The sequence below is a fragment of the Melanotaenia boesemani genome, chromosome 6 (genome assembly GCF_017639745.1).
Source record: "Melanotaenia boesemani isolate fMelBoe1 chromosome 6, fMelBoe1.pri, whole genome shotgun sequence".
NCBI classification, from domain to species: Eukaryota; Metazoa; Chordata; class Actinopteri; order Atheriniformes; family Melanotaeniidae; genus Melanotaenia; species Melanotaenia boesemani.
In genome coordinates this window covers 23,521,904-23,546,925 of record NC_055687.1, presented here as the reverse complement: position 1 = coordinate 23,546,925, position 25,022 = coordinate 23,521,904, and the positions used below count along the sequence as shown (strand labels likewise).

Here is a 25,022-nt window from a genome sequence, read left to right as displayed (position 1 = left end):
GCAAGCAGTTTGTCTTGCAGAGCTGTCTGACACTCTGTATGTGATGTTTGTGATGCTGTTAAACTGTGGCGGAAAATGTTGACCCACATTCAAGCTTTCTAATGTCTGTTTTCCTGATAAATTAAGAGGAAAGGATATTTAACAGCTGAAAGATTTTACACATTTTACATTTCATTTTATTCATTTTATCCACTAATGGGGAATAACATATTTCTCTGTGATTAAATATGAAAAACATGTTTGTGATATTGATTTTTTTCAGCAGTAGCTATATTTATACAAATCAATTATGTCTGCTGTACTTAATTGTTCTGTCTATCTATCTATCTATCTATCTATCTATCTATCTATCTATCTATCTATCTATCTATCTATCTATCTGCATGTGCAAGCTGATGGACAGCAGCTAAAAGAGCAGAATCGTGTATATTGTGTGTTAACTATAAAAATGTCACTTATGTCGTTGTGCCTCCAAAAGGACACATTTTCCATGACTGTACTCCTCTCTTTAGATTTTGGCCAGTCTTTGGGGCTCTTGAATGGCTCATCAGCTCATCAGTTCAGCTGTCTGATACACTTCAAGCTGATTTTTCACTTTCAAGCATAAACTGACCTTCACCTGGGTAAACCTCAGATGCCCAAGAGAATATGAAAGCAGAATGTTGTTCTACATCACCACTGCGACGCGGTGAAAATACGTGTCTGCCCAAACCTTACATTTTAGGAGGAGTATGTATAAGTCATAACACCACCAAATGTGACGAAGGCACAAAGTTACAAAAAGAAAGAACGAAAGAAAAAACAGAACTGCTTCTGCATGTCACTACACATCAGTCATGATGACGCTATTAGACGTTACTGCGTTTACCTGTGAAAACTGTGGCTCCGCCCACATTACCTGAGGTTTTTCAGCTCTCCTCTCGTCCGGACTTACGTAGGAAGTAGACAAGTTACATCTCGAATAGTACGAGCTGAATTTTGTATAACGTTGCATAAAGGTCTCCTCTCAGGGAAGGATGACATGAACCATTCTTTAAGCTAATTTGATTTTCATCGGGATTAAATTTACCAAGCTACGGTCGGCTATGTCCTTAAAAGAACCAGGCAGCGTCTCTCTACAACTTCTACTTCTGACCGTCATCGTCTCCGCCATACCAGGTGAGTTTCAACAAATTAATTGTGAAATGTTGGGGGTGGGGGCGAGGGTGAAACCACAATCCCAGGAAGACACGTGGAGGTCCAATCACACATTACTGTGTGTTGGTTATCATTGGTTGTTTATTCAAGCTGATTCCGTCTAATGTAAATTGGTTGTTGACTGTTGGAACACTAATGATTGTATTTGAGTAAATGGAGTTTTAAGGCAGGATGAGTAGGGCCAACGGATTTATTTATTTTTATTTATTTTGGTTTTGTGCGTGACTGAACTGAGAGTTTTCTGCTTCAGTAATGAGGTCAGTGCGTCACGTTTTGGATTAAATCGGGTCTCTTTCCATTACAGAAAGCAAAATAAAAATAATATCAAAAGAAGAAATTATATGTATCCACTTGATTAGTATATGTGACAAAACAAAGCAACGCCTTAAAGTGTGGAAAACGTCGCCCTGTTTGGTTAGCCCAGACCTGCTTAGTTATAATTTTTTACTTATTTATTTATTTGTTTATTAATTTATTTAACTGTACATGTTTATCCCTTCTCACCCAATCAATTTTCTCACTTTTTCTTATTTCTAGGGATCCAGAAGTTGACAATTACTCCTGACCATGGCACCACCATCAACATAAGCAGCACTAAGGCCAAAGGTTGCAGTGTGTGCACAGGATCAGGAAACTCTCAACAATGTAGGACCTCCCTGTTGTTAAAAAATAATACTTCTGTGTTGTTGGAGTTTAAATGCCCCAAACCTGAAGATGTATTCAGAGTGGAAGTTGTGCAAAATATTGGTAAGAATCATAAAAGTCAATATCTTTTTATATGGACTATTGCAACATGAGATTTATTTGTTTGCATTAAGAAAAAAATATAATAATTTTCTCCTTTCAGAATGCTCCACAAGCTTGTGTAGCAGCCACATCATCCAGGCTGACTTGGGCTCTCTTCCTTTACTAGAGTTTCCCCGCAGGTTCACCTGGAATGTAAAAGCTTTTGGACCAAAAGCATTCAAGTTAGACTTCACTGAGACGGGGCTGAAACAGATTAATCCATCTGAAGACTGTCCAGAAAAACACACTTACATTCTCCAGATTTACACCACTAAAGGCAATATTGTTGTAGGGAAATATTGCAGAGTGGGTGACATCATTAATGCTCAAATCCTGAATCAGGGCAGCTTTTCCCTAGATGTTCCAGCAGGCCAGAAGCTGCAGCGTGGGCAGTTTCATGTGTCTCCTGGGGAGGAAATCAAGTGTAAGTTAGGTTTTAAGTTTATATATGTATGTGTGTGTGTGTATGTATGTATGTATTTATTATATATATATATATATATATATATATATATATATATATATATATATATGTATATATATATATATTTATATATTAATCTTATCAACATCTTTTGAGGTCTGATTTAATTTGACCATCTTTTTTTCCCTCCTAGCCCTTGCCAAAATTTCACTAACATTACCAAAGGGCACCTCATCTTTAGATTTGCTCTCACCAAACTACCCTGACAGTTTTCCTGACAACAACGTGATGGAGTGGTACTTTAGGGTCCCAGAAAATCACAAGGCATCTGTCCAGTTTCTAAACCTCACCCAGCCGCAGTGTTTGAAGAATACAGCAGTGGAGTACAAACTCAGTTCAACAAGAGGGAAAAGAACATCTGTTTGGAACCTGAACAACGTCCTGCAGGAGCTGAAGGAAGGGAGTTTCTTTGTGTCACTGAGTAACTGTGAGATGGACAGAAGACGTGCTCTTTCTCCAGGACTCTCTTTGAACCTCAGGGTTTCTTCAAGATCAAATCTACCAGGTTTGTACATCATCTGTACTTTATTGTATAGTTTGACTTGCTGTAGACTCAGTCCTCTGGGATATCTAATACTTTTAAAGAGGCAGTTAGATAAACTTGGGCAGAAATTGAAGAAAGCCCTTTTTGGATAATATTTTAAAGGCATGGATCATTTAAAGATGAGGGTAGATGCTATGTTGTCTTCTGGACAAAGGGTCATGTGACAAAGGCTTGACGAATCACAGAACGACACTTGGTGACATAATGCCTTACAGACTGAAATGCTTGTAGATTTAATCAGTGTGTTCAGTTTATCAAATGTCTCTGTTTGTTTCACTTAAAAGGTCAGAGTAGTGTTGATGCTAGTCATAGTATGAGCAGAAGAAATGCAGTTTAAAGCAAAAATGAATAAGTGTGAACTATTTAACTAAAGGCTCTGAGGAGCACAGTGAGTAGTTTGGAACAGTGTCTGCTGAATGTTTTGTTAGGTGCAGCATATCAGTGTTTTCAGTTTCATAATTCATCAACGCAGGATGTGGAATAATAAAATAAGAGGTATTAAAGCTACACATGTTATCTGTTGGTAGTTTTGCTCTTCACCATGCAGATAAGAAGGTTAGTGTTGTCTCCTCCACATTTTCCAGCAGGCATGTACATAAATACAGCCCCCTCCACCCTCCATTGTCTTTACTGTGGCAAATAGGTTGCATCATTTGGGGCTGTGACGAAATGTTCCTGGTTTTTCGGTGACATACATAAGTAACAGTAATGTGGAGAGTGGGCCTCGTGGGATCTCTCAGATTGCCTCATCTCTGAGTCAATAATGACAGCAGTGGCAAATTATCGGGAAGTCCTTCCTGCAGTGATCAAGGAATGCCTGCGTGCTTGTCGTTGAATGTGTGTGTGTGAATGTGTGAATGTGCTTGCCTGGAAAATAAGCAGAGAAATGGAAGATCATATCTCATTGTGCTGTTTTCTTTTCAGTGACATGTAAAGTAGATCCCAGTGAAACAGAGGGGCTTGATCTCTACATACACAATCTGAGACCAGACTCTGAATGCGAGATGAAAATGAACTCCAAGACAATGAGGAACATCACAGTCACGTCAAACAGTCAACTGTCGTTCCAGGGCTGCAGCCCTGGTGATGTACAAGTCACAGCCCGAAGGGTCATAGGTAAATATAGATTTAAATGTTTAGATGTGGAGGAGAAATTGCAATAATTTGAAATAAATACAAAAATATAAAAATGGCTTAATAAAGGTAAGTCAACTTTATTTGTATAGAACATTTCATGTACAAGGCAATTCAAAGTGCTTTACATAAAATATTAAAAGCATTGCAGATGGTGCAAAGAAAGCATTCAGGAGTAATAAAAGGCAGCAACAAATAGCAACAATCACAATAAAATCATATTAAACTCATAAATTACATTAAATTGATTAAAAGCAAGATAAGTTAAAAGTTACCGTGACGATTTCATGCATAGCCGCATGAGAGGAAAAAAAATGAAGATGCTAATAAAAAAAGATAAAAAAAAAATAGCAGAAATATGTACACACATGTAAAATATGATACATGGAAATTAATCCACTAAATAAATAATGAAATAACTAAATAAAGAAGACAGGGCAAACAGGAAAAACAGTGTAAAATGACAATAAAATTTGTGAACAGATATAGTGAAATAAATGGAGGAATAAGACAAAAAGATGGAGAGCTAATTGTTAGCATAAAAGTGCAAATATATATAATAAATGGATAATAGATTTAAAATAAAATGGCAAAATACAAAAATAGGACTCTTAAAGATTATTACATGACAAATTAAATAATAAATATGTTTTGAAATTCTTTACGTTGTTCTTTGTTTTTCTATATTTATTTTTCTTTAAATTTTTTTAGATTTTTGTTTTAAGGCAGTTTTAGCCAGATGTGGAAAAATACACCGTAAATGATCATTAAACTCCTCAAATCAAAATTTCATTAGTTCAATATTAAGGTGGAAATTCTGAGAATGGAAGCTACACTTTTTTGGTTCTGTCTTTCGGCCTCTTACAAAAAAGGTTTTTTAAGATGTTAATTTACGCCAACAGCTGAAATGCTAAGAATTACACACCAGTGAGCTAAAACCAAGAAAACCTTATGGATATGTCTTCAGCTCAATAAAAAGCTTTCTTTTTAATCATCTAGGATTAGTAATGTGGATTTCCATTGATTCAGCATCTATAATTACTTTAATTATTGCTGAATGTCATGCTTGTGCAGCTAGCTTTATTTGTACTTTAAACGCAGTCTCATTCTTCAACTCCTTCCTATTGTCATCAGTATGCAGTCATCTCAAAGACTGTCAGAAGGCCTTGTATCTGCAGGTGCCTGTGCTGCCATCCTGCATCCCCGCCAGTCTGAGTAGTGTCACCTGGATTCTCCGTCCCCCTCAGCATGGCAGCGTACAGATTACCTCTCCCACTGGGTACTTGAAACGGGACCTACCTGAACAGCCTTGCAATGACAGCTTTATTATTGAAATGGCTGAAGAAGATGGCCATCCCATTGGACGTTTTTGCCCTCAGGGAGCCATACAGAAGGTCCTCATCCACACCAATGTGTCTGTCACATGGAGGGCCAGCATGGGGATAGAGGGACAAAAGTACGGGTTTGCTGCAGCTTTTGAAAATAAGATATCAGGTAAAAAAAAAAAAACATCAGTATTACTGAATGATAAATTAAAGTACAGTTTTACTGTAACCTTTGATATTGTTTTCTTTCTTGATATTCAGAAAAATACATATTCTATGTATCTCCACTGGGAGACACCCCTATCTTTGTGGCCTCTCCTGGTTGGCCGGTTGGCATGAAGGATTACTCCACCATCTCCTGGATTGTCACAGTTCCTGAAAAAAAAGAGGCACTCCTAAAGTTTTTCAACCAGAGTCGACCCAAGTGCAGTGAACACCACGCCACTATCGTGGTGCAGAGAATTGGCAAGCATGAGGAGGACTACAGCCGCAGGGAAGACGAAGAGGCAAAGAGTGAGATCACTGTTCCCGAGAGCTTCTACTTCAATATGTCCAACTGTAAGCCTGAAAGAAGAGACTTCGGCATTATCATTAAGATCACTCTGCAGAAGAGAAAGAGTAAGAGGGCATTTGTCTGGGTTACTTGTGGTTTTACATCACCTCATACGCAAAGGTGATGTCAGAAACTGCTAATCAGAAATGTTTTTCTTTCTTTAGACTTTGTCTTCACAGTCATCCTGAGTGTGGTGGCTGTCCTGCTGGCTGTTTTAGTCACAGTGCTGGTGGTGGTTTGCATCGTGATACGGTCAGTGAAACTGTGTGTTTTATTCCTCTTATTATATTACTTGTATTTGTGGGGTAGGCATGTTCACCTTTTCAAACTGGTCAATGAATTTCACAGAAAACTTCAGCTTTTGGTAGATGAACAACATAATAGTCCAAAGCCTGTGTTTGTACTAAGTCCGATAACTTACCTTCTGAGAGAACTGGACTCCCGTGTAAATCATATAATTAGAGTAGTTTTGCAGGACTTAAAGTTATTTGAGGATAATTCACATTAAAACAGCCCACTCATCTGACTGTACTGCCATCTATGGCTGACATTTACTGACATACTGTAATAACAATCAAGAAGGGGGAGCTCCCAAAGGGGTTGGTATAAGTTATTATTGCATTGGCCAGCACTAAAATTAACTTTTTTTTTTGTTGTGGTTTTTTCTTTCTTTCTTCTACATGGTCTAATGCAGCTGGTAGATTCTTACAGTTACCAGCTGATCAGAATTTCCACTGGCCAAACATTTTGGGGAAATAATCAGCCAGATGATCAGTGCAACTGAATGCATTTAATCATACATGTTTCTTGAAATTGTTTTGATATTTTTTTTCATGAAAATGACTAAAAACTACAATAGCAACAAAATGCTATTGACATATTTGAACTGATCTACTCTAAACTGAAACTTAGACTCATCTCTTTTGTAGTCCCCTTATCTTGTAAGCAGTGTCGTTCTTTACACCGTCCAACCGCTGCCACATTTTTGTGTTTCCATTTTACAAGTCACCTAAATTTCCCTCCTTAGTTTAGCTGCACTTTGTTCAAGCAGGCGATACAACATAAACAACCTCATGTACACTAAAGTAAACACACAGCCAAGGGATGGATGAAGCATCATGGAATAGTATTCTGTGTAGTGAAATTTTGATGAGGGGGACAGGCGTGAAACAGACTATGAAAAGGGACCCAGACTTTGAAAAGGGTGGCACATGTAAATGAGACCTTTTGGAGACCTTTTCTAAATAATTTGCTTCATTCATCACTTGCCAAACTGGACTATAAGTTTTAATTCATACCTGCCAAAAAGAATTTTAACCCATATTTGGCATGTGTTAATTTAGAGCCCTAGTCAAAGCAGTTTTGCTTCAGAGAAAACCAAAATAAGTATTTATCAGTAAAAAAGAAACCAGTAATGTTATGTCCTGATTATATTAGAGTTGTCCTGACTGGTTTTAGCTAGTTGGTCAGCTGGCTGTGGATGTTCTTTGAACTGATTGGTTGAAGTTTGCTGTATTTGAAACTGAATTTATTGACTCATTTACCAAGTTTACCTTTATCAAGTGCCTTCCTTAGTGACATTTCTGTGTGGGGAGGTATGTTTGCATGCAAGATTTTCAATCGATGACAAGGTAAAAATTATGATAAACTCACCCAAAAATGACTCCAAATAACTTCAGAGATACTCAAGTGATTGAAAACTACAAGAAGGAACCAAACAAAACAATATAAAAAAATACATCAATATGACCCAAAACAACTACAATGAATCCAAATGAAAAAAGTCATAAAGTGCAAAATTACTCAAACAACCACAAACCAACCAAAGAAGCAGCTAAAAAACTGTAATTTCTCTTTTTATTTATTATTATTATTATTATTATTATTATTATTATTATTTCTGTTTTGCTTGTTTAACTCTCTTTATGGTCGTATTGACTTTCATTCTTGCTGTTTTGTATCATAGTGAATCTTGTAATGACCACAGAGGCTTGCAACAGCCCCAAATAGACTCCATATGAGCTGTAATCTAGTCTCTATGTACGTACAAGGACGCTTAGGTCTTAAAGACTGTGTATAACCTGAAATTTTCATCTCATCTGCCAAATAGGAAGAAGAAAAAGGAGCTCAGTCATCAAGTGTCCATCTACAATTCAGGTGACGCCAACTTCCTGCCTGGACAGAATGGATTGCCAAATTCTGAACCAGACAGCGAGTCCCATGTTTACGCATCCATTGATGACACACTGGTCTACACACACCTGCTGAAAAAAGGGGCAGACAAGGGCATCTATGACGCATACCAATCTTTCAAAGGACACAAAGACTCACAAAGTCCAGTGGTCTCACAAGAAAGCTATGATGGCAACCAGGAGGTTAATGAGCCGCATCAGTTCTCATCTCAAGGTCCTCCACTTCCCAGTAGGCCTCTAAGCCACATCCAGCCACTGATGGGCAACGAGATTTACCCGTTAGACAACCAAAGTGAGGAGGAGGGCTCTCCTAATCTGGGGCCATGCTCAGAGGAAGGGGGAGGGAACTGAACAGATAATTGGATTCAACTATTTGATTTTCTTCTGACCCACTTGAACTTTGTATTTCCATCCCCTGGCCTCTGTGTTTTTGCTTCATCTTGGCCAAGGAGACATATTTTTTTGTTTTGTTTTACTTTTCAGCGGAGCTTTTGTGACAAAGTGAGGCAAACAAAATAAGTGTGTTCAGACCCGCCTGTAGCTGTAACTGCTTCTTGTCCCAGATTATGGTGCTTTTGTTTTGAAAGCTAAATAATTTCATTTTTTTACTAGTTCTAACCACCATAAAATATAATGTATTTTTGGTCACAGTAATTTTTCATGTATATTGTCTTTTATCTGTATATTGTTTACAATATGAAAGCATCAGCGTTGCAGCTGCTGTTTGCTATTTATATGGTGAGCTTTTCATTTTGTCATGCACCAGTGAAAAAGAGTGGATCCTGATATTTTTGTTGCAGTAGAAATCAGACTAAGACGGACAGCATTGCCATGGATTGTAATGGCACAACATTTTATCATCATGGAGCTCTGACAATTTTTTTGCCAGTGTTTTTCCACAGACTGTCCTCACGCTCACACACAATTACATCATTAATTTGTGCTGCACAACTCAATACAATCCTTCTAGAACTAATCTGTATTTTATAATTGTTTTAAGGCATTTTGTTACAAGAAAAAGTCCAATCTGTAGCTCATATTGACTGCTGGTTAAGAGAGATTTTTCTCTTTTCATACCAAGACTTTGTTGTCTTCTTTCCATGTCTCATGATCGATGAACTTCACTTGTCAGAAACTATGTTGGACTATTTATTATGAGAATTAGTGTTTTGGTTTGTTATTTTTTTCCAAGTGAAATGCAACAAAAATCTTTGTACACACACATCTACCAGCTGTGAGCAAAGTTAAATCTCACAAAAAATGTAGTTACTTTTGTCAAAGGGGAGACTGATAGCCATTATTTATTGCAAGAGGAGCAAATTAATCACTTTTTAATGTTTCATGTTCTGTGAGAAACTCCGACAAAATGCAAATCCATATGATTCACAAATTGCTGTCAAGTTAATGTTTTATTGAGCTTTATTCAATGGGTTCTAGAAAGTATTCTGGCATGGACACTGGTGAAAGGGAAATAACACTGGGTTTCATAACCACTCAGTGGAAACTGGCCATGACTGACTTAGATGACTGAAAATATGATTAAGCCATATTTATTGAGTAATAGTTCAGAAGGACTTTTTTTGTGTATCTATGCGCCCCCTAAAGCTAAAAGAATAAGTAGTTGTAGGAGATTCCCCATTAGGGAAACAAGTGTCCTTTTGATCGCCAGAACTATCTGAATGTTTGGGCTGTGAAACATGACATGTTGATGTGATGTGTGATTAAAAGTCACATTGTGAGTGCCAAGAATCTGAATATTTGTGATGACTGAACTGAGTGTGTGGGTTCAGAGACAGTAAGGGACTGTTCTCAGTAAGTGGGAAGTATCTTGCATAGATGTTTCTGGGTAGAAAGTCTTTAGAAATACAAAATACGTCTTATTTCCATGGGAGAACATAAATCTGCATATTTGCTGGTATTTCTTGGTCTACTCTGTCTGCAGAATATGTTGTATACATACAATATGAAAGAAAATGTCATGCCATTCAAGTTCTTATTCAGACCGGACTGACATGGCAAAGTCTGTAGTGACCCCCAGGGTCCCTAGAGGGGTGTTGTTTTGTTCATTTAAAGCCAAACGTTGTTCCCTTGTGAAATTTTAACCCCACTAGCCCCAACATAATAAAAAAAATCTGGATTTGCTTTTACTACTAGTTGTAACAGCCACATCCTGTTTTTTATGAGTTCTTACATAATCTTTTATGTCTTGCTGCCAAGGATTATCATTACATTTGAGCAATGAGAAACTTAGAGGGTTATATCAGGAGAAATGTTTATTAACATTAACTTGGCAATTAGCAGACAAGAGGCAGGGTACACCCTGGCCAGGAAGCCAGGCCACTGTAGGGTCAACACAGACAAAAAACTCTCCCACTCACTCCTTGCGAGAATTTAGAGTGGCCAATTAACTAAGCATGCATGTCTTTGGACGGTGGGAGAACCCACGCATACCCAGGGAGAACATACAAACTCCACACAGAAAGCCACTGTTCGAACCCCTCCCCAGCTGAAGCTTGAACCAGTGACCTTGCTAACCACCACACCTCCTCGCAACCTGTTCGTCAACATCACATAATAAATTATACGCAGTACGAAAGAAAAAAAAACTGAGCAGTGAATGTATAAACCTTTTTGACTTTATTGAATTTATATAACACATCATGCTGTTCTGTTCCAGGCTAACATGAAAGATTTTGTTTGAGGAAAATTTTAACTGAATTAAGATGCATGACAGTAAGTGTACCTGATAGCATGCTAGTGCCTATATACCACAGTCAAAGATTTAACAACAGAGCAAAAGCACAGCTCTCAGACAATGTTGAACTCACACACTGAAGACTTTTCAACTCTGCAGCTCTCATCAAACCACTTCCCATTGGCTGTGGTGGAGAGAACAGCACAGTTCTGGCCGTGGCCTCCGTCAGGCTGCAGGGTGATTTCTGTCTCCCAGTTCTTGAAGCGTACATTGGAGCCCGACTGGTCCACCCAGTGGCCCTCGGTCACCATGTCATTGATCCCCAGCCAGATTTGCTCCTCAGGGCCGATGCTCTGGCGTACATAGCTGTAGAGCTGGTCGTTCTCGTCTACTGTCAGCGGGGTGCTCAGGCTGCCTCCTTTGGCAAGGCAGTCATCGCTGGCTGCATGGAAGGTCTTCTTTACCGGATTAGCCAGGAAACACTTGCCAAGGATCTTTGTACCTTTTAGACAAACTGAGGAGCAAAACTGAGTGGCTCAGATGTTTGGAAAGCTGTAAATCAAAACATGGCATACAGCCTGCAGCCTCGCACATAAGGACTGTACAGCCACAAGACAGCATTTCAGAGATCCGTGATCATTTCTAAAAAATCTAAACGGTATTTTTTAAACCACCACTGCTGGATACATACCTGTTTGTAAAGCTTGCTGTTCTTTCAATAAATTCAGCTCCTGAACAATGTCATTAATCTGTTTCTGAAGCTCCTCAATTGCAGCATTAGTTGCAGAATCTGTTCAAGAGGGCAATTTTTTCAGTTAGCATTGCTTGAGATCAGCAGGTTATTTTATCTCAAATCTAAGTCTTACCTTTCTTGCCATTTCTTTTCTTGGTGGAGGTCTGCTGAAGCGAGCAGTGCACAACCAGGAGAAGGCAAAACAGCATCCAAAACTTCCTAGTCTCCATTATGCATGAATAAAAAAACACTTAAATTCCCTGTAAAGAAAGTGTCCACAAAGAAACCCACTCAGTACTGAGCACTAGCGAGACACAAACGATTGTGTTTTACATGCTTAGAGTGCACACACTAGTAAGAGGAAATCTTGTCTCAGAGAGAGTAAATGTTTAACAGATGTTTAACAGCTGTTTGCATTGCTTTTGAAATGCTAAAGGAAGAAGGGTGGCGAGCGGTCTTTATATGTTGTTTATCTGTGTTCAGACAAGCATGAATTGGGTTCCATATGTGTGTGAGTTACTAACACACTACAGGAGAAGTTAATATGTCCCATGTTTTTAAGTTACATTTTTTTCTTAATTTATTTTTGCCTATTTAGAATTTGATATATCAATAATTTCATGACATTTTTTCATATGCCTGCATCAGATTTTCAATAACATTTGACTTACATTACCATTTTCCATTATACTCTAGTTCATTTTCCATTGAACTGTAAATCCTATCCTTTATTTTCTTCTCTGTTTCCTTTTATTTTTTGTTGAGGGTGCCAGCATTGGGATGTTTTCAATTTTCTCTTCAACCTACATCTGGGTCTCCTCAGTGAGCTGGAGAAAGTGCAACAAACATGTCAAAATCTTATGTAATTAAGACATATCATTACAAAAGTCATATTTATTTGTTTTTCCCAATATTCTGGGAAACCTAGAATGATTTAGGGATTTTTGCTTGTAAAAATGCTGACTGTTTAAGGCCTCAAATATTTATAAAGTCCACATTTCACACTATGAATACACACCTCTCAGCCAAATAACACTTTATATTGATCCAATATAAAACTACCTCCAAAGTCTTTTGTATGAATACACACATTCAGTGTGTTGTTTGCCTACTATTATATCAGTTATAGGCTTAAGATATGATTATTCTAACAAATTTACTCATGACATTATAACTTTATTTATGTAGCACTTTCTGAATAAATGGAAAATACTACATTAGTAAAGTCCACCCCTTCTGGTTTTTTCAGTATTTATACACTAGACTGAATAAACACTTCAATGACATTTGGATAATCAACAGACATGACGGCACCCCGACAATCACAGCTAAATGTTTAAAGATTCTCTGACTACAGTAGATGCACTAGTTAAACAGTCATTTGTAAAATGAAAATTAATGTATCTGTTTAGACTTACCATGTCAGTCAATTATGACTCAGTTTTGGCTGACAACCTGAGTATTTTAGGATACAATTGTACACAAATTTCTTAAGAAAAATTTTGACCTTTTTGTTGACAAGTGGAGGTTAATCTATTTTTTTCTTAAATTTGACGTTTGAAATTTTGACATGTTCTATTGGGCTCCAGTCAGGTGATTGGCTGTGTAAATTATAATGTAAAAAAATCCACAGCAGGTTGATTTGGATTGTTGTGCAGAAAGATTCCTGTTGCACCAAAGTGTCTGAGAAAGGCCTTTCTAAATACATTAAGTTTTATTTACTTTGCTTTGATTTTTCTTAAATGCACAGTTTAATTTGCATCATTGTATTTGCTGGCTGGCTTGTTTTATATTTCATGCTGTTTTATTGTTTTCTGCAGCACTTTAGGTCATACATTTTGAAGAAGTGATGTATAAATATAGTTTATTATTTTTTAGAAGTATTATATTTTCAAACAGTAGGTTTTAAATGTCCTTAAATATTCATGTTACCATCTATAAATGTCACATCCCCAACATTTTTCAGTCAAATAACCTCATATCATCCCTCTTCTACGTCTATGCTGCACTGTGTCTGTCCTGGGTTACACCATAAACAGAACGTGCTTCCAACATTCATCAGCTAAATTTAATTTGGCACATCTAAATCTATTTTTGTGGAGCTAGTTTTATAGAAGAATCACTCTCCATGGTGTCATATTTGGAAGACAACCACTGAATTCTCAGTTTAACTTTCCAGGCGCTTCTCTATCATGTGAAGCCTAATGCAGACATGTTGTTAGACTTAGCCTGCAGGTCCAAAACCGGTCTTGTCCGCTCCACCTCAACTCCGATTCCTCCAGCCATCAGTTTCTGGACTCAGCCTAAGGGGCTCTTCAGAATCCAGACACTGCTCCTGCACAGACTCAAATAAACTGTCTTTTCTCAGTTTTACTTCTGCCTCCTGGGTCATCTTGTGTCTGAGTTTAGGGGTCCAGATCATCTCTGCCTGACACATCCTTAGCAGTCTGTTAATGAAGGTATTGATTGAGCATACTTTTGTTGTGAACTGTGGTCATAACGTCTTTGTTGGAATAAAGCAAAAATGCTGAAACAAACATTTTAATTTTCAAATACAATATTTACAAAATAAATAAACACTGACAGAGGTCTAATAACTTGATATTCATTGAAAATAAGTTCTCTATATTATACAAAACTTCAGGCAAAGGCAGCTTGTATGAAGTAATACACAGAGTCAGAATGCCCAGTCGAGGTGTTCACTGCCTCGTGCACAGCAGGCACGTTGACGCAACATGCTCTGATTCAGAGCTGCAGTGTGTGTCAGAAAAGTATAGACAGTGCATGGTTCAGATTCACTTTTTCCTTAAATGCATAGTTAGTGTAATGTAAGTCCAGAAACATCATCTCACCCATCATCATCATATCTTTTATAAATTGATGATGATGATGAGTAAGACACTGATGAGAGCAGATTGTACTTTTTATACTTATCTATGTGGAGAGATGTGACTTAAATAACTGATTTACTTGTACAGCATTATTATATCCTCTTTGCAGTTTCTTTCACCTCTGATATCTTTTGTGCTGCTTTAATACCTTTTTTTTTTATCATTTTCAGCTTACTTTTCATTTTATGCCTTTTGAATGTTTTGCTCATAAATCTCTTAAATTGCTACTACTGCAAATTCTGTGTAAATATGCATTGTGCATTTGTTCCCTGGCTCAGAGTATAATTAAGCACTTCAAATATATACAAAGCACTTTGCATCTTGGCTTTGCTCTAACTTATAATCTTATCTAGGCATATTTCTGAATAAATTCAGCTTTTTCATGACACACTTTCATAGTGCAAGAAAATTAAAATGCACACCAAAATTCACAGAAACACACAAAGTTTGTAAATCACAATGCTTCACATGAAATAAAATGGTGAATTTAGATCTGAGTGCAAAAAAGAGACAGACAGAAGTAAAAACATCCAGAAATAACTTAAGTGTGCTTCATGTGGAAAAGAAAGAAAGAAAGAAAAGTCATAAAAACAAAAAACAATGAGTCCTCTTCATCTTGTCGTCATGGTAAACCATCAGAAGCATCCACAGAGTGTCAGGCTCCATCCACCTGAGCTACGTCGGGCAAAACACTGGAAGAAAAGGAGAGAAGCATGTTAGCAATTATGATAAAACATTTCACTGAAATTCCAAAGTGGGGCATTAAGAAGAGGAAAAACAAAAGGAAAAAATCTAAATGCCTACACAACAGATGAGTCCAACTTTTTGAAATGAAAATATTTAAAGGTTTGGTGGCTATAAGGTTAAATGCTGGAAAATGCAATCAGACACCCAGTGTTTCTAAAACTAATAATCACATGGTTGTGTCACAAATACAATGTGCAAAAAAAATATTTGTGTGACATTGAGTCTAAACCAATGATGCTATCGCTGACAAAACTGCAACTGCTTACTCTGCACGAGAGGGGAGAGGTGAGGAGAGAATTTGGGGTCAGGCTGCACTACACTGAGTGGCCACTAGGGGCCGTTCTCGCATTGTGTGCGACAACGTCACTACTGTGCACTTATGTGAATGTGTCACAAACCTCTCCATCCATGGCTCAGACCAGAGCTAGCGAGTGTAAGGCAGCAATAAATTACACAGAGTAGAACATAAGAGGTAGAGAAAGACAAAATGTACAAAGAAAGAAACAAGAACATGAAAGAAAAGACAAAAGACAGAATAAACGTGCAGAAACACATCTGTTCTGTTGTAGCTTGAGATTTTAGTCTTTGGCTAAACATTTAACATCAAACAGAAGAGCAGATTGTGTTTTTCAAACTATCCATGCTTGATCTTGTTTTTTGTCATCCAGCATTGTAATTTCATCTGATTTTTCATTTTGTTGTCTTCCTTAGTACGTCAGCATGAGATAGCAGCAATTCAACCACATTTACAAATCATACACTGTCCTCAGTGATGCTGGGCATTAATCACTTTTCAAGATCATTTTTCAAGGATATTATGGGGAAAAAATTAGTTTGACTGCAGTAAAAAAAAACATTACAATACACACAAGTTTTTCACATTTTGTTATGCTTTAAATTAATCGTGGGAAAAAAAAAACATTACTCACTGCAGATGCAAATAAAGACTGAAAAATTCATTCATAACAATTAAGACCTGCCATTTAGTATTTGGTAAAAGCACATATAGCCACAGCAGCCTCAAATCTGGAAACAATCATTTATAGTGCAACTTTCATTTGGTAGTTTCTCCCATTTTTCCTTGTTGGAAAAGTTTAAACTCAACCAGGTTGGATGGGGAGCGCCAACATTTTGAAGTCTCTTCTAAAATGCCCTCAGGTCCGTTCTCTGCCTGGTTCTCATGTAGTTGAAATGTAAAATTCAAGTCATTTAAGACTTATTTGTATAGCACCCATTCACAGCAAAGTTGTCTCAAGGCACATTACAGACATAATCAGTTCAAGTCAATTCATCGTGATTATCTTCTTGTTTAGACAAAAACATCAGCACAGAAATATGAAGCCATTGCAGACATGTTTGCTTATAAGGATGCTATTAAGAGTTATTTAGCAGGATGTTATGTGTCTTTTAGTGAGGAATGACTTCACTCTGTTCACTCTACCATGAAGACTTGGCTGTGGAATGCTTCACTGATCTAAGGTTCTCCATTTCCACAAAGAAACTAGATTTATTTCATAGTGAGTTTAAGCTTGTTGGTTTCTCATCAGGTTCTCAGATTACTCCCTTTCCGTAGACAATCAGATCTCAGAAGTCTATTGGTAGAAACCCCATTCATATTAGCATGATGGTGGAGATCAATCCAAGGGTACAGACAATATTCTATAAACATAGTTTTCCCTCCAGCAGCTGTGAGACCTAACGTAGACGGATTTGTGCATTTCCTAACTATGTCTAATAAACACAAGTGGATACAAGCACCAATAAAAGAAACAACAATAATGAAGCAAATAAGTCACGATGACTACAGTGCATAAACATTAAAAAGAAAGCTCACCATTGAGAATGTAGTCTGTTAGAAGACTGGGCACCTTGTCGCTGTCATCTCTCATAGCTTGTAGAACTGGAAAGTTCATCAATAAATCAGTTCAGTCACAAAGAGCCAAACATCATAACAGAGAGGAAGATGCTTACTTTTGGTCAGGATCTGGAGGTCTTCAACAGAAGGGGGATGTCCTTTTTTCTCATAAGGAATGACTGTGGTCAAATACTGCACACCGTAAAGAAACAACAAACAAGAGGAAAAAAACTATTTAGATGGATTTAAAACTAAATATAAATTCTAGGGTTGAAAACAGTAAAGATAAAGATCAGAGGTTAAGAAAGAAAAGTAACCTGTCTTTCACTGCACCCATTCCCAAACGTTTGCCGGAAGCTGTTCTGAATAACAGAGGAGAGTCCCTCCATGCTGAAGCGCTGCGGATGAAGTGAGGAGACAAAGGAGTAGAAGCAACGAAAATGTGAGGAAAACAGGCAGAAAACGACAGAAGAGAAACACCTTTCGTCTGACAAGTGATCAAACATCTCTGGAGATCAACACACAAGCAGGACTGGTAATGATCTGTTGAAGCCTGACTGGTACAACATACTGACCGATCCGGGTGTTTTCTCCGTGAGGCCCTGCACCGTCCCACCTCCACCTTTTAGCTTCTTCTTCTTCCTCAGCGACTCCCGATGTTCCTTCTGTCGGTTCTGCACATCGATGAGTGCTGAGATGAAACTGTTCTTCACCTCCTTCTCAAAGTCCAGCTCGTCCCTGATGGCCAGCTGCTGCACCAGCTCTTCTGAAAACCTCCTGATGTTCATCTCGGCCTCCTCCAGACACTGCATCAGCTCTGCAATGCTTAGGGTCCTCACCCCTGGATTGCACACAGACAGGAAACATAAGCTGCTGGTGACAATATAGAGTCCCATCATAATGTGCTGCACCTGACACTCACTCTCTTCGAAGCCAGGACTGGTCTGATGGATGTCCAGGGAGAACATGGACAGGTCTGACTGTGATGGATTGGGGTCTGCCTCCACATCAGATGAGTCCTGCATCATTTCTTCAATTTCCTCAATTACCTGCTCAACATATCAGATGGAAAGCACTCAAAATAAGTCAGTCATTAAATATCTGTGTAATGCAGCTAACACAGTAGAGAGTAAAGCATCCTGCTAGGTAGTGATGTGACCTGCTTTCATACCTGCTCTGCTGTGACCAGGGGCTCCTCTGCCAGACACGGGACAATGATGGAGTGCATGTCCAGCTGCTCCCTCAGCTCCTCCTCATCCGACAGCTCTGCCGCAACATCCGTCTTTCTCTAGTCAGTAACGGAACAGGGGGAGGGAATTTAATCATCACACTAAACCCCAGCACAATGGAAATTTGAGATTTGTCAGATGAATGCTGGAGAGATTTGGCATGGGATGAAGGGAAACTAGGGCAGAGATGGGAGGGGAGAGAGGCGATGGGGGTGGGGTCACCCACAGGTTTCTCCTCCAGGTTGAATGTGGAGATGTAGAGGCAGCGGGTTCGAGACTGTTTCCAGTCCACCGGCATCGCACGGCCATAGTTACTGGTAAGAGCGTTCCAGATTCTGTAGGGGCAAGAGAAGATGACTGACTTTCACAGGCTCTGTAAGGAGACTGTCTCTATATTAAGTTTACTCAGATCTCATGAGATTTAAATCCTGATGGTGCCATCATTATGTTTTTGCATAGATTAGATGATGAAAAGTTTGTAGTAGCACATCTGCTTGACAAATTAAGGGTATTAGGTGTGGGAAATGTAGTATCATTTAATAAAATTTGCATACACGTCTAATAAACTTGCAGTACATGTTGTTGTATCTCATTTACTTCTACAGATGGTGATCCCGAGAGCTTTTAAATATGCCACTCCTTCCACTTGGAGAATTTTACAAACTGATTTGGAATGAACAAAACTGATCTATCTGAGAAAGTTTTAATTCATTTTAAGGGCTAGAGATTAAAACTCCCTTGGTCAATGTGACTGTTTTTAAACTTCTTTGCATTTTTCATCCCATGCTGTGTTTAATTTAATTAATGTTGGCTGCTACCTTTGTTTTACTTATTGTATTTGATCGTTTGCCTGTTTTGTGGTAGACTATATTAACAACCTGCCGTGCTGTCTTCTTCACCAGGTTACCCTGGAAAAGACATTTCTAATCTCAATTAGGTTTTTCTGTGAGGTTAAATAAAGGAGAATTACATAAATTTTATTATTTGCTGATACATTCATTTTATTCTAATTCATTTAGGAATTTTTCTCTTACTCTTGATGTTTCCATCCTATTTCTTTTGCTCTTACGCTTGATGTGAAGCACGTTGTGGGGCTTTTCTGTATGGCAAATGCTATAAATAAATCTGCCTTGCCTATACTTAAGATCATTAAGTTTAATTGGATTGCTGAAGTACCCCCTGTAGTTATGTCAGTCACTTGAAAACAAACCTTTATTGCTGTCAGGGACAATAATAGTTACTGTGCACACCAGACTTTACACACACAAATATTAAACATTCAGATTAAAGAGTTTTGATGCCAAGGTTAAACATATAATCTCCAACTCAGCTGACTTAGTTGAAATACCCCTGATGGTATGTCTGGAAGCCTGTCTAAAGGCTAATAAGTTCTCCCATATAAAAAAATTTAACCAGATCTTTTTTTTTTTTTTTTGTCTGGTTAATAGCTAAATTTAATCATTGATTAATAATTAATGCTACAGCCATTCATGCAGTTAAATGTCGTTATTCTGTACATACGTTTAAATGGGATTTAAAATGTTAAAATAACCCATTTTTAAAAAGAAGAAGCTAGCCACTGATTGGTATCGCTTTTAAGAAGCAGGTTATTTGACAGAAAATAATGGTTGGGTGCAGCTGTCCGTCTCTGCAGTTCAAATCATTCCTAAAGCGAACATGTCTCCTTGTATGATCATCAAATTCAGCCTGCAGCAGCGGATCTTGTACATCACTGGAGGTAAACATGAAGCCTGCGGACAGGCCACACACACCAACACTCACTCGTCTTTCTCCAGCAGCGTGTCCTCAGCGATCACGCTCACCGAAGAGATGCTGTCTGTCTTGGCGTGAACAGTTCCGAAGCAGGCAGATATCTTCTCATCTAAACCGTTCACCAGGTCCTCTGTGGACCTGAATTTCAGCGGAGAAAAGCTGCTGTCGCGCAGCTCGGAGAGATCATCATGATCCAGGATGAGCTGCGTCGCAGCTTCACTCGCGGCGGCGGCGGCGCGGCCTTTCTGCTGCAGCACCCCTTTACCCGGAACCACCGTCTGATCACCAACATTCGGCCGGTCATCATCGAAATGTGCAGCCATAGCCCGGACCATGCTAAGCACCCCGGGGAAACGACGGATTTGTCGCTTTGAGGTGGGCAGGCCTCCTCATCCTCTGTGCGCCCGCAGCGAGGCTGCACCGGACAGTATGGCTGCACCGGGCCCACTAGCGGTGATACTCAGGATGCTGGGCCTCGTGTAAACAAAGTGTGGAACAAGACTGTGTTAAGACTGTGAATGAAAACAAAAGCTAACAATGAATAAATAAGTACTTAAAAAAAATCTAAAAACCCTCTTGGTTGTAGCACTTGGTCCATTGGTCATTTCTCTTTTTTTCCTGCTTATAAGATGTTTATAAATGTTTTAAAAAGAAGAGTAAAGCAGTAAATTTATTATTATTCAACAATTTTCTATATTCTATATCTATCTATATATCACATTAAATTACTTTTGGATTACTGAGTTAAAAAGCCGTTTAAAAAGTCATTTCTCAGACAAAGAAAACATTTAGGCAGCCTGAAATCGTAACACAAGATTCAGAATTCAGATTAGTTTTACTATTTTGTAGTTTCATATATAAAAAGTAGGTTTTAAAGACAGACACATTTTCAGTAAAACAAATCTGCTAAATGTAAGAGAGTATAAATTTTTTCTATCATTTCATCTAACCATAGCAGTAACGTGGCCACCTGTGTGGAGAGAGCGACCTCCTGTGGATCAAACTGGAACTGCAGGGTTTATCTCCGACCTCGTCTGCGGCTATCTGTTGCTAATAGCAACAGACTCCAAACAAACAGAAAAGGCAAAGGAAAAACCCTCTGAACAGGCCTGAACTCGAGCAACAAATTTTGGCACGCTAGAGTTTCTCTCTTAAAAAGTTAAAATGAGCTCTCCTTTATCTATGCTGAAGAAAACGAGACGCACTCTGCTGCAGGACCCTTTTAATGAGCAGTGGTAGGTTAATATGACATATGTAGTGGCATAATAGAACCACAAGTTTATGTACAAATTTTAGAATATGTATACAGATTATGGAGATACAATGAATTATTTTTGGCATGCAGGAATAAACAAAAAGTGCTTTTCCGGAAGGATCTGCTGCAAGGTAGGCTGTATTCAGATCCATTGATGGAAAAGTATAAATAATCACACCAAAGTTAAAGTTATTTACTAGTTATTTATTATCATAAGTCAATGATTTGACTTTAACGTGGTTTCATTTACAGAATGTCAGGCAGTACAGGTTGCTGATGACTCTCCTGATTCACATCCTCTGCATTCTTCACACAATCTTTCAAACGATGTCTCCACCTCAAAATCCAAAGCTTCATTACAGCAGGGTAAGTAGTCATAAGCTTTTTCGCTCCAGTGCCATATGCTATTTTTGTAATACAAAATGAACATCTAAATCCATCATTATCTTCTCAAGCCTGGTGTTTCATGTCACAGTTATATAATTCTATAATTATAAATATAATTTGTCAAGTTATAAATAATGCAAATTAGGTCCTCCTCCAAGCGATGTTGGGCTCATGTCTGCCATGATGCAACGAGTGACTCTGCTAGAGCAAACAGTGAAGAGCCAATCACAGAAGATAGAGCACAAAGTAAGCACACATCTCCAAATAAAAAGCTAAACTATCAGACATCTGGCTACTCTCACTTCATGTTTTCTGCATGCCTCTGAAGGAAAAGAAGTTAGCAGTATTAGAGGCAAGGCTGAAGGCATACGAAGAATCAGGTAATTATTGCACATAATGCACAGACCTAAATGTGATATAAAAGGTAAAAATAACTATCTTATCTGTATTAGTAAATGCACATTGTCAGAGTGACAGAGATGAGCTTGAAAGAAGATGCGAAAAAATGCAAAAACAAGTGGATAAAATGGAGGTAAGATGAGTTAATGAGTTAATAAAACATATTATGCAGCTGATACTGTGAAGATTTCGTTAAGCTGTCCTCAATTTTGCAGGACTTGCTGAGTGACTATGATCTGATCTGGGTGAGAGATGGAGTAAACGGTGATTCAGATAAAAGTGAGCAGACAGAGAGCTCACACTTCTGGCCGTCAGGTAGTTTGAACTTTCCTGACCCTGAGCTCCAAACATTCACCAAGTACAGAGCTGTAATTTCACCCTCAAGCTGGCTGTGTTTTCGTTGCAGGCGCTTCCGCTAGCAGGAACTTCCATATGAACTTTGACCTTGTGCTGCAAAGGATCAACGAGCTGAATGTCCTTGCAGGGGAAGGAGAGTCTTATGTGCAAACAACAGCAACAGGAGCAAAGCTTTCCACAAAGGCTCCCATTCAACTGAGGCTCTACAGCAATGGCATTGTCATGTTTGATGGTCCTTTCCGCTCTTATCAGGAGGAAAGTACCCAGGTTAGCTTTGAACACTATGAAGGAGACATCCTGCACTCAACTGGAATCTGTGGTGGTTAAAACTCTTCTCTCTGGTTCTTACAGATGTGCATACAAGACTTAATGGATGGCTACTTTCCATCTGAGCTTCTTGAAAGATTTCCGGATGGTAAACCTTTTGAGGTGCGTTTGCTCCTTTTTGCTTGACTGCAGATGTGCACATCTTATCAGAAATTCAGGAACACTTAACAGTAATGATAGAAATCATATCTAACTAATTTATTAATTAATGCAGGATCTATTATGAATTCCTGTTGCTCTAATAATGACCTCAACGTGGATGCATGTGATTATTTTACACTTAATAAATCATTAATTAATTAACATTAACTCACTGTTAATTCATACATTAATCAATATGTCAACAAATTTGCCAGTTTAGACCAAAATATATCATTTGGTTCCATGACACTGATTTTTTATGTAAGACCCACTAAAAGAAGTTCGTGTTAGTGTAGTTTTGGCAACCGAAAAACATCAGAGGTTTGATTCCTGGTATATGCGTTTTACCATTCTTGTGAAGTGTTTCTAAAAAAATTTTGTGCAGGTACATGACATGCGACATCAGGAGTATCCTGCCAAGCTGCCATGGGACACATTTCCTGGTGAAGGACAGACTGTTTGTGGGAAGAAATTTAAATCTACAAATGCAGTTAGCTCTCAGCCATCAGGTCTGATCTGTACTCATCACACTGTCACAGTTTACAGCGGAAGTCCAGACTTACATGTCTTTGTATTTTTTTCTACTGACTCATAGATAAAAAGCTGTCCACGGATCTGTTTCTGAGCAAGTTCCCAAAGTTTGTAGTTAAGGCGGGTCAGGTGATTGACATCAGGGACTCAATGAGGACAAGGCTGCAGGTGAGCAGCACAAAAGAGAAACTTAAGGAAAAATGTGTTTTGTTTTAAGCATTTTCATTATCTGAGTACTTTTCCCAGGGTTCATCTGATCCCCAAAGCAGCTCAGTGATAACCATAGACACACCACTACCGCAAGCTGTAATGGACAGGTAAACAAAATGTTGCCATGTAAGCACACCTACTTGCTGTTTTGATGTCTAACCTGATAATTAATTACACTATAGGTAGATCCAGATTACTACCATTTATTATAAAGTTACAGCCACAAAAACACTAAGTCTGGAATTCACTATTTAATATATAGAAATACAAGATGTCAGACATTCTTCAAAGCATACATTTTATGAAGAAAACCGGCGTTTAAAAGCTTAAGGGAATTACTACATTTAACAAGTCCATACTGGATTTACAGCCTGATTAAATTCTGAGTTTGGCCATGACTGCTGATTGTGGAGATTGTGGAGATTACTGTATGCACTGATCAGATAAATAGGGCTGGCCACCCCTGACAGCTTGCCACGATGTTCGACGACAGCAGCAACACGTCACTGTTGGTGAATGCATTAGCAGAAGAAATGTTCCAGTTTTTCTACCAGCCAAATTTTTGGTATGTACGCAGAAGTCTGGCGTCAAGTTCCAACAGTCCTCAATCAGCCCAAGCTGCCATCACACTCAAGGTGAAGTCAGAAGATGGGAGTCATACTTATGTGGTGAAAATGTGTCTCTCAGAAACAGTTGGTCACCTGCGGAGCTATTTGGATAAACACAGGTGAGAGCACATTATCTTGTTAGTCTTTCAGCTTCAATTTTTATAACCATGTGATTGCTTGTACTTATTCTACTTTAGAGGGGCTGTTGTGCCAGATTATGACATCATCAGTGCACATCCACAGTGCTGCTTCGATGACGATGGCCTGACGCTCCAATCATATGGACTCTCAACAAATGCTACTCTCCTGATGCGAAAGAAGCAAAAGTGATTCTCTGGCTGAAGTCAGTAATAAACATACTTAAGTTTATATGCAAGTCCTTTTTTTCCCTCAGCATTTTGTACAGGACATTCCCGATTAAGACAGGAAAGGAACATATTTTTAACATTGGTGGTGTTGTGTTTGAGAGCCCCAGGCAGGCATGGCAATGACATGACAAGCCAGCAGCATTTTATAACTAAAATAACAGTAGTCTGTCCATTTTTACCAAGTATCATGGCTGACTGCTTCAAGTAAAATTCGTCCATGTCTAGCTATTAAAAGCTGTTGCTTTTCTGCATGTGCAGGAGAGAAAAAGTGCAATTGAAGAAAAATAAATAAGGTAATCAA

General features: G+C 38.4%; 4 protein-coding genes across 5 annotated transcripts; 2 read left to right on the top strand and 2 right to left on the bottom strand.

Moving 5' to 3' along the window:
* Positions 1 to 775: 775 nt before the first annotated feature.
* cdcp1a (CUB domain containing protein 1a) lies at positions 776 to 10,556 on the top strand. The gene is made up of 9 exons (XM_041988843.1): positions 776 to 1,158; positions 1,735 to 1,944; positions 2,045 to 2,407; positions 2,601 to 2,972; positions 3,936 to 4,127; positions 5,280 to 5,639; positions 5,732 to 6,088; positions 6,188 to 6,275; positions 8,134 to 10,556. Exons 1-9 carry the CDS (start codon positions 1,086 to 1,088, stop codon positions 8,564 to 8,566), a joined length of 2,448 nt encoding a protein of 815 aa, XP_041844777.1. The 5' UTR covers positions 776 to 1,085; the 3' UTR covers positions 8,567 to 10,556.
* clec3ba (C-type lectin domain family 3, member Ba) lies at positions 10,508 to 11,980 on the bottom strand. Its single transcript, XM_041988845.1, has 3 exons — positions 11,777 to 11,980; positions 11,602 to 11,700; positions 10,508 to 11,424 (listed from the first exon to the last, which is right to left on the bottom strand). The coding sequence occupies exons 1-3, from the start codon at positions 11,871 to 11,873 to the stop codon at positions 11,024 to 11,026; spliced, it is 597 nt and encodes a 198-aa protein (XP_041844779.1). The 5' UTR covers positions 11,874 to 11,980; the 3' UTR covers positions 10,508 to 11,023.
* A 2,188-nt stretch (positions 11,981 to 14,168) lies between these two features.
* On the bottom strand, positions 14,169 to 20,473 carry fez2a (fasciculation and elongation protein zeta 2a). Of its 2 annotated transcripts, XM_041987657.1 has the most exons (9): positions 20,148 to 20,473; positions 18,592 to 18,700; positions 18,308 to 18,424; positions 18,059 to 18,185; positions 17,712 to 17,977; positions 17,454 to 17,534; positions 17,253 to 17,328; positions 17,116 to 17,181; positions 14,169 to 15,226 (listed from the first exon to the last, which is right to left on the bottom strand). In XM_041987657.1, the coding sequence occupies exons 1-9, from the start codon at positions 20,471 to 20,473 to the stop codon at positions 15,210 to 15,212; spliced, it is 1,185 nt and encodes a 394-aa protein (XP_041843591.1). In that variant the 3' UTR covers positions 14,169 to 15,209. The 2 variants fall into 2 exon arrangements, with proteins under 2 accessions (XP_041843591.1, XP_041843590.1); XM_041987656.1 differs by having other exon boundaries at positions 17,712 to 18,185.
* An 84-nt stretch (positions 20,474 to 20,557) lies between these two features.
* ubxn11 (UBX domain protein 11) lies at positions 20,558 to 25,022 on the top strand. Its single transcript, XM_041987655.1, has 15 exons — positions 20,558 to 20,626; positions 21,094 to 21,373; positions 21,484 to 21,524; positions 21,646 to 21,759; positions 21,926 to 22,026; positions 22,109 to 22,160; positions 22,233 to 22,312; positions 22,395 to 22,494; positions 22,586 to 22,803; positions 22,888 to 22,965; positions 23,390 to 23,513; positions 23,600 to 23,703; positions 23,782 to 23,852; positions 24,323 to 24,472; positions 24,551 to 25,022. Exons 2-15 carry the CDS (start codon positions 21,303 to 21,305, stop codon positions 24,681 to 24,683), a joined length of 1,437 nt encoding a protein of 478 aa, XP_041843589.1. The 5' UTR covers positions 20,558 to 20,626; positions 21,094 to 21,302; the 3' UTR covers positions 24,684 to 25,022.

Coding starts and splice junctions, on each gene's coding strand:
- cdcp1a (XM_041988843.1), top strand. CDS start 1,086: ATGTCCTTAAAAGAACCAGGCAGCGTCTCTCTACAACTTCTACTTCTG. Junction 1,159..1,734: donor CATCGTCTCCGCCATACCAG/GTGAGTTTCAAC, acceptor TCTTATTTCTAG/GGATCCAGAAGTTGACAATT. Junction 1,945..2,044: donor GGAAGTTGTGCAAAATATTG/GTAAGAATCATA, acceptor TTCTCCTTTCAG/AATGCTCCACAAGCTTGTGT.
- clec3ba (XM_041988845.1), bottom strand. CDS start 11,873: ATGGAGACTAGGAAGTTTTGGATGCTGTTTTGCCTTCTCCTGGTTGTG. Junction 11,701..11,776: donor GAAAAGAAATGGCAAGAAAG/GTAAGACTTAGA, acceptor CCTCTTGAACAG/ATTCTGCAACTAATGCTGCA. Junction 11,425..11,601: donor ACAGCAAGCTTTACAAACAG/GTATGTATCCAG, acceptor TTTGCTCCTCAG/TTTGTCTAAAAGGTACAAAG.
- fez2a (XM_041987656.1), bottom strand. CDS start 20,473: ATGGTCCGGGCTATGGCTGCACATTTCGATGATGACCGGCCGAATGTT. Junction 18,701..20,147: donor ACGCTGCTGGAGAAAGACGA/GTGAGTGTTGGT, acceptor TTGCCCCTACAG/AATCTGGAACGCTCTTACCA. Junction 17,182..17,252: donor CCTCCAGATCCTGACCAAAA/GTAAGCATCTTC, acceptor TGAACTTTCCAG/TTCTACAAGCTATGAGAGAT.
- ubxn11 (XM_041987655.1), top strand. CDS start 21,303: ATGAGCTCTCCTTTATCTATGCTGAAGAAAACGAGACGCACTCTGCTG. Junction 21,374..21,483: donor GACCCTTTTAATGAGCAGTG/GTAGGTTAATAT, acceptor TTTGGCATGCAG/GAATAAACAAAAAGTGCTTT. Junction 23,704..23,781: donor CAATGAGGACAAGGCTGCAG/GTGAGCAGCACA, acceptor TACTTTTCCCAG/GGTTCATCTGATCCCCAAAG.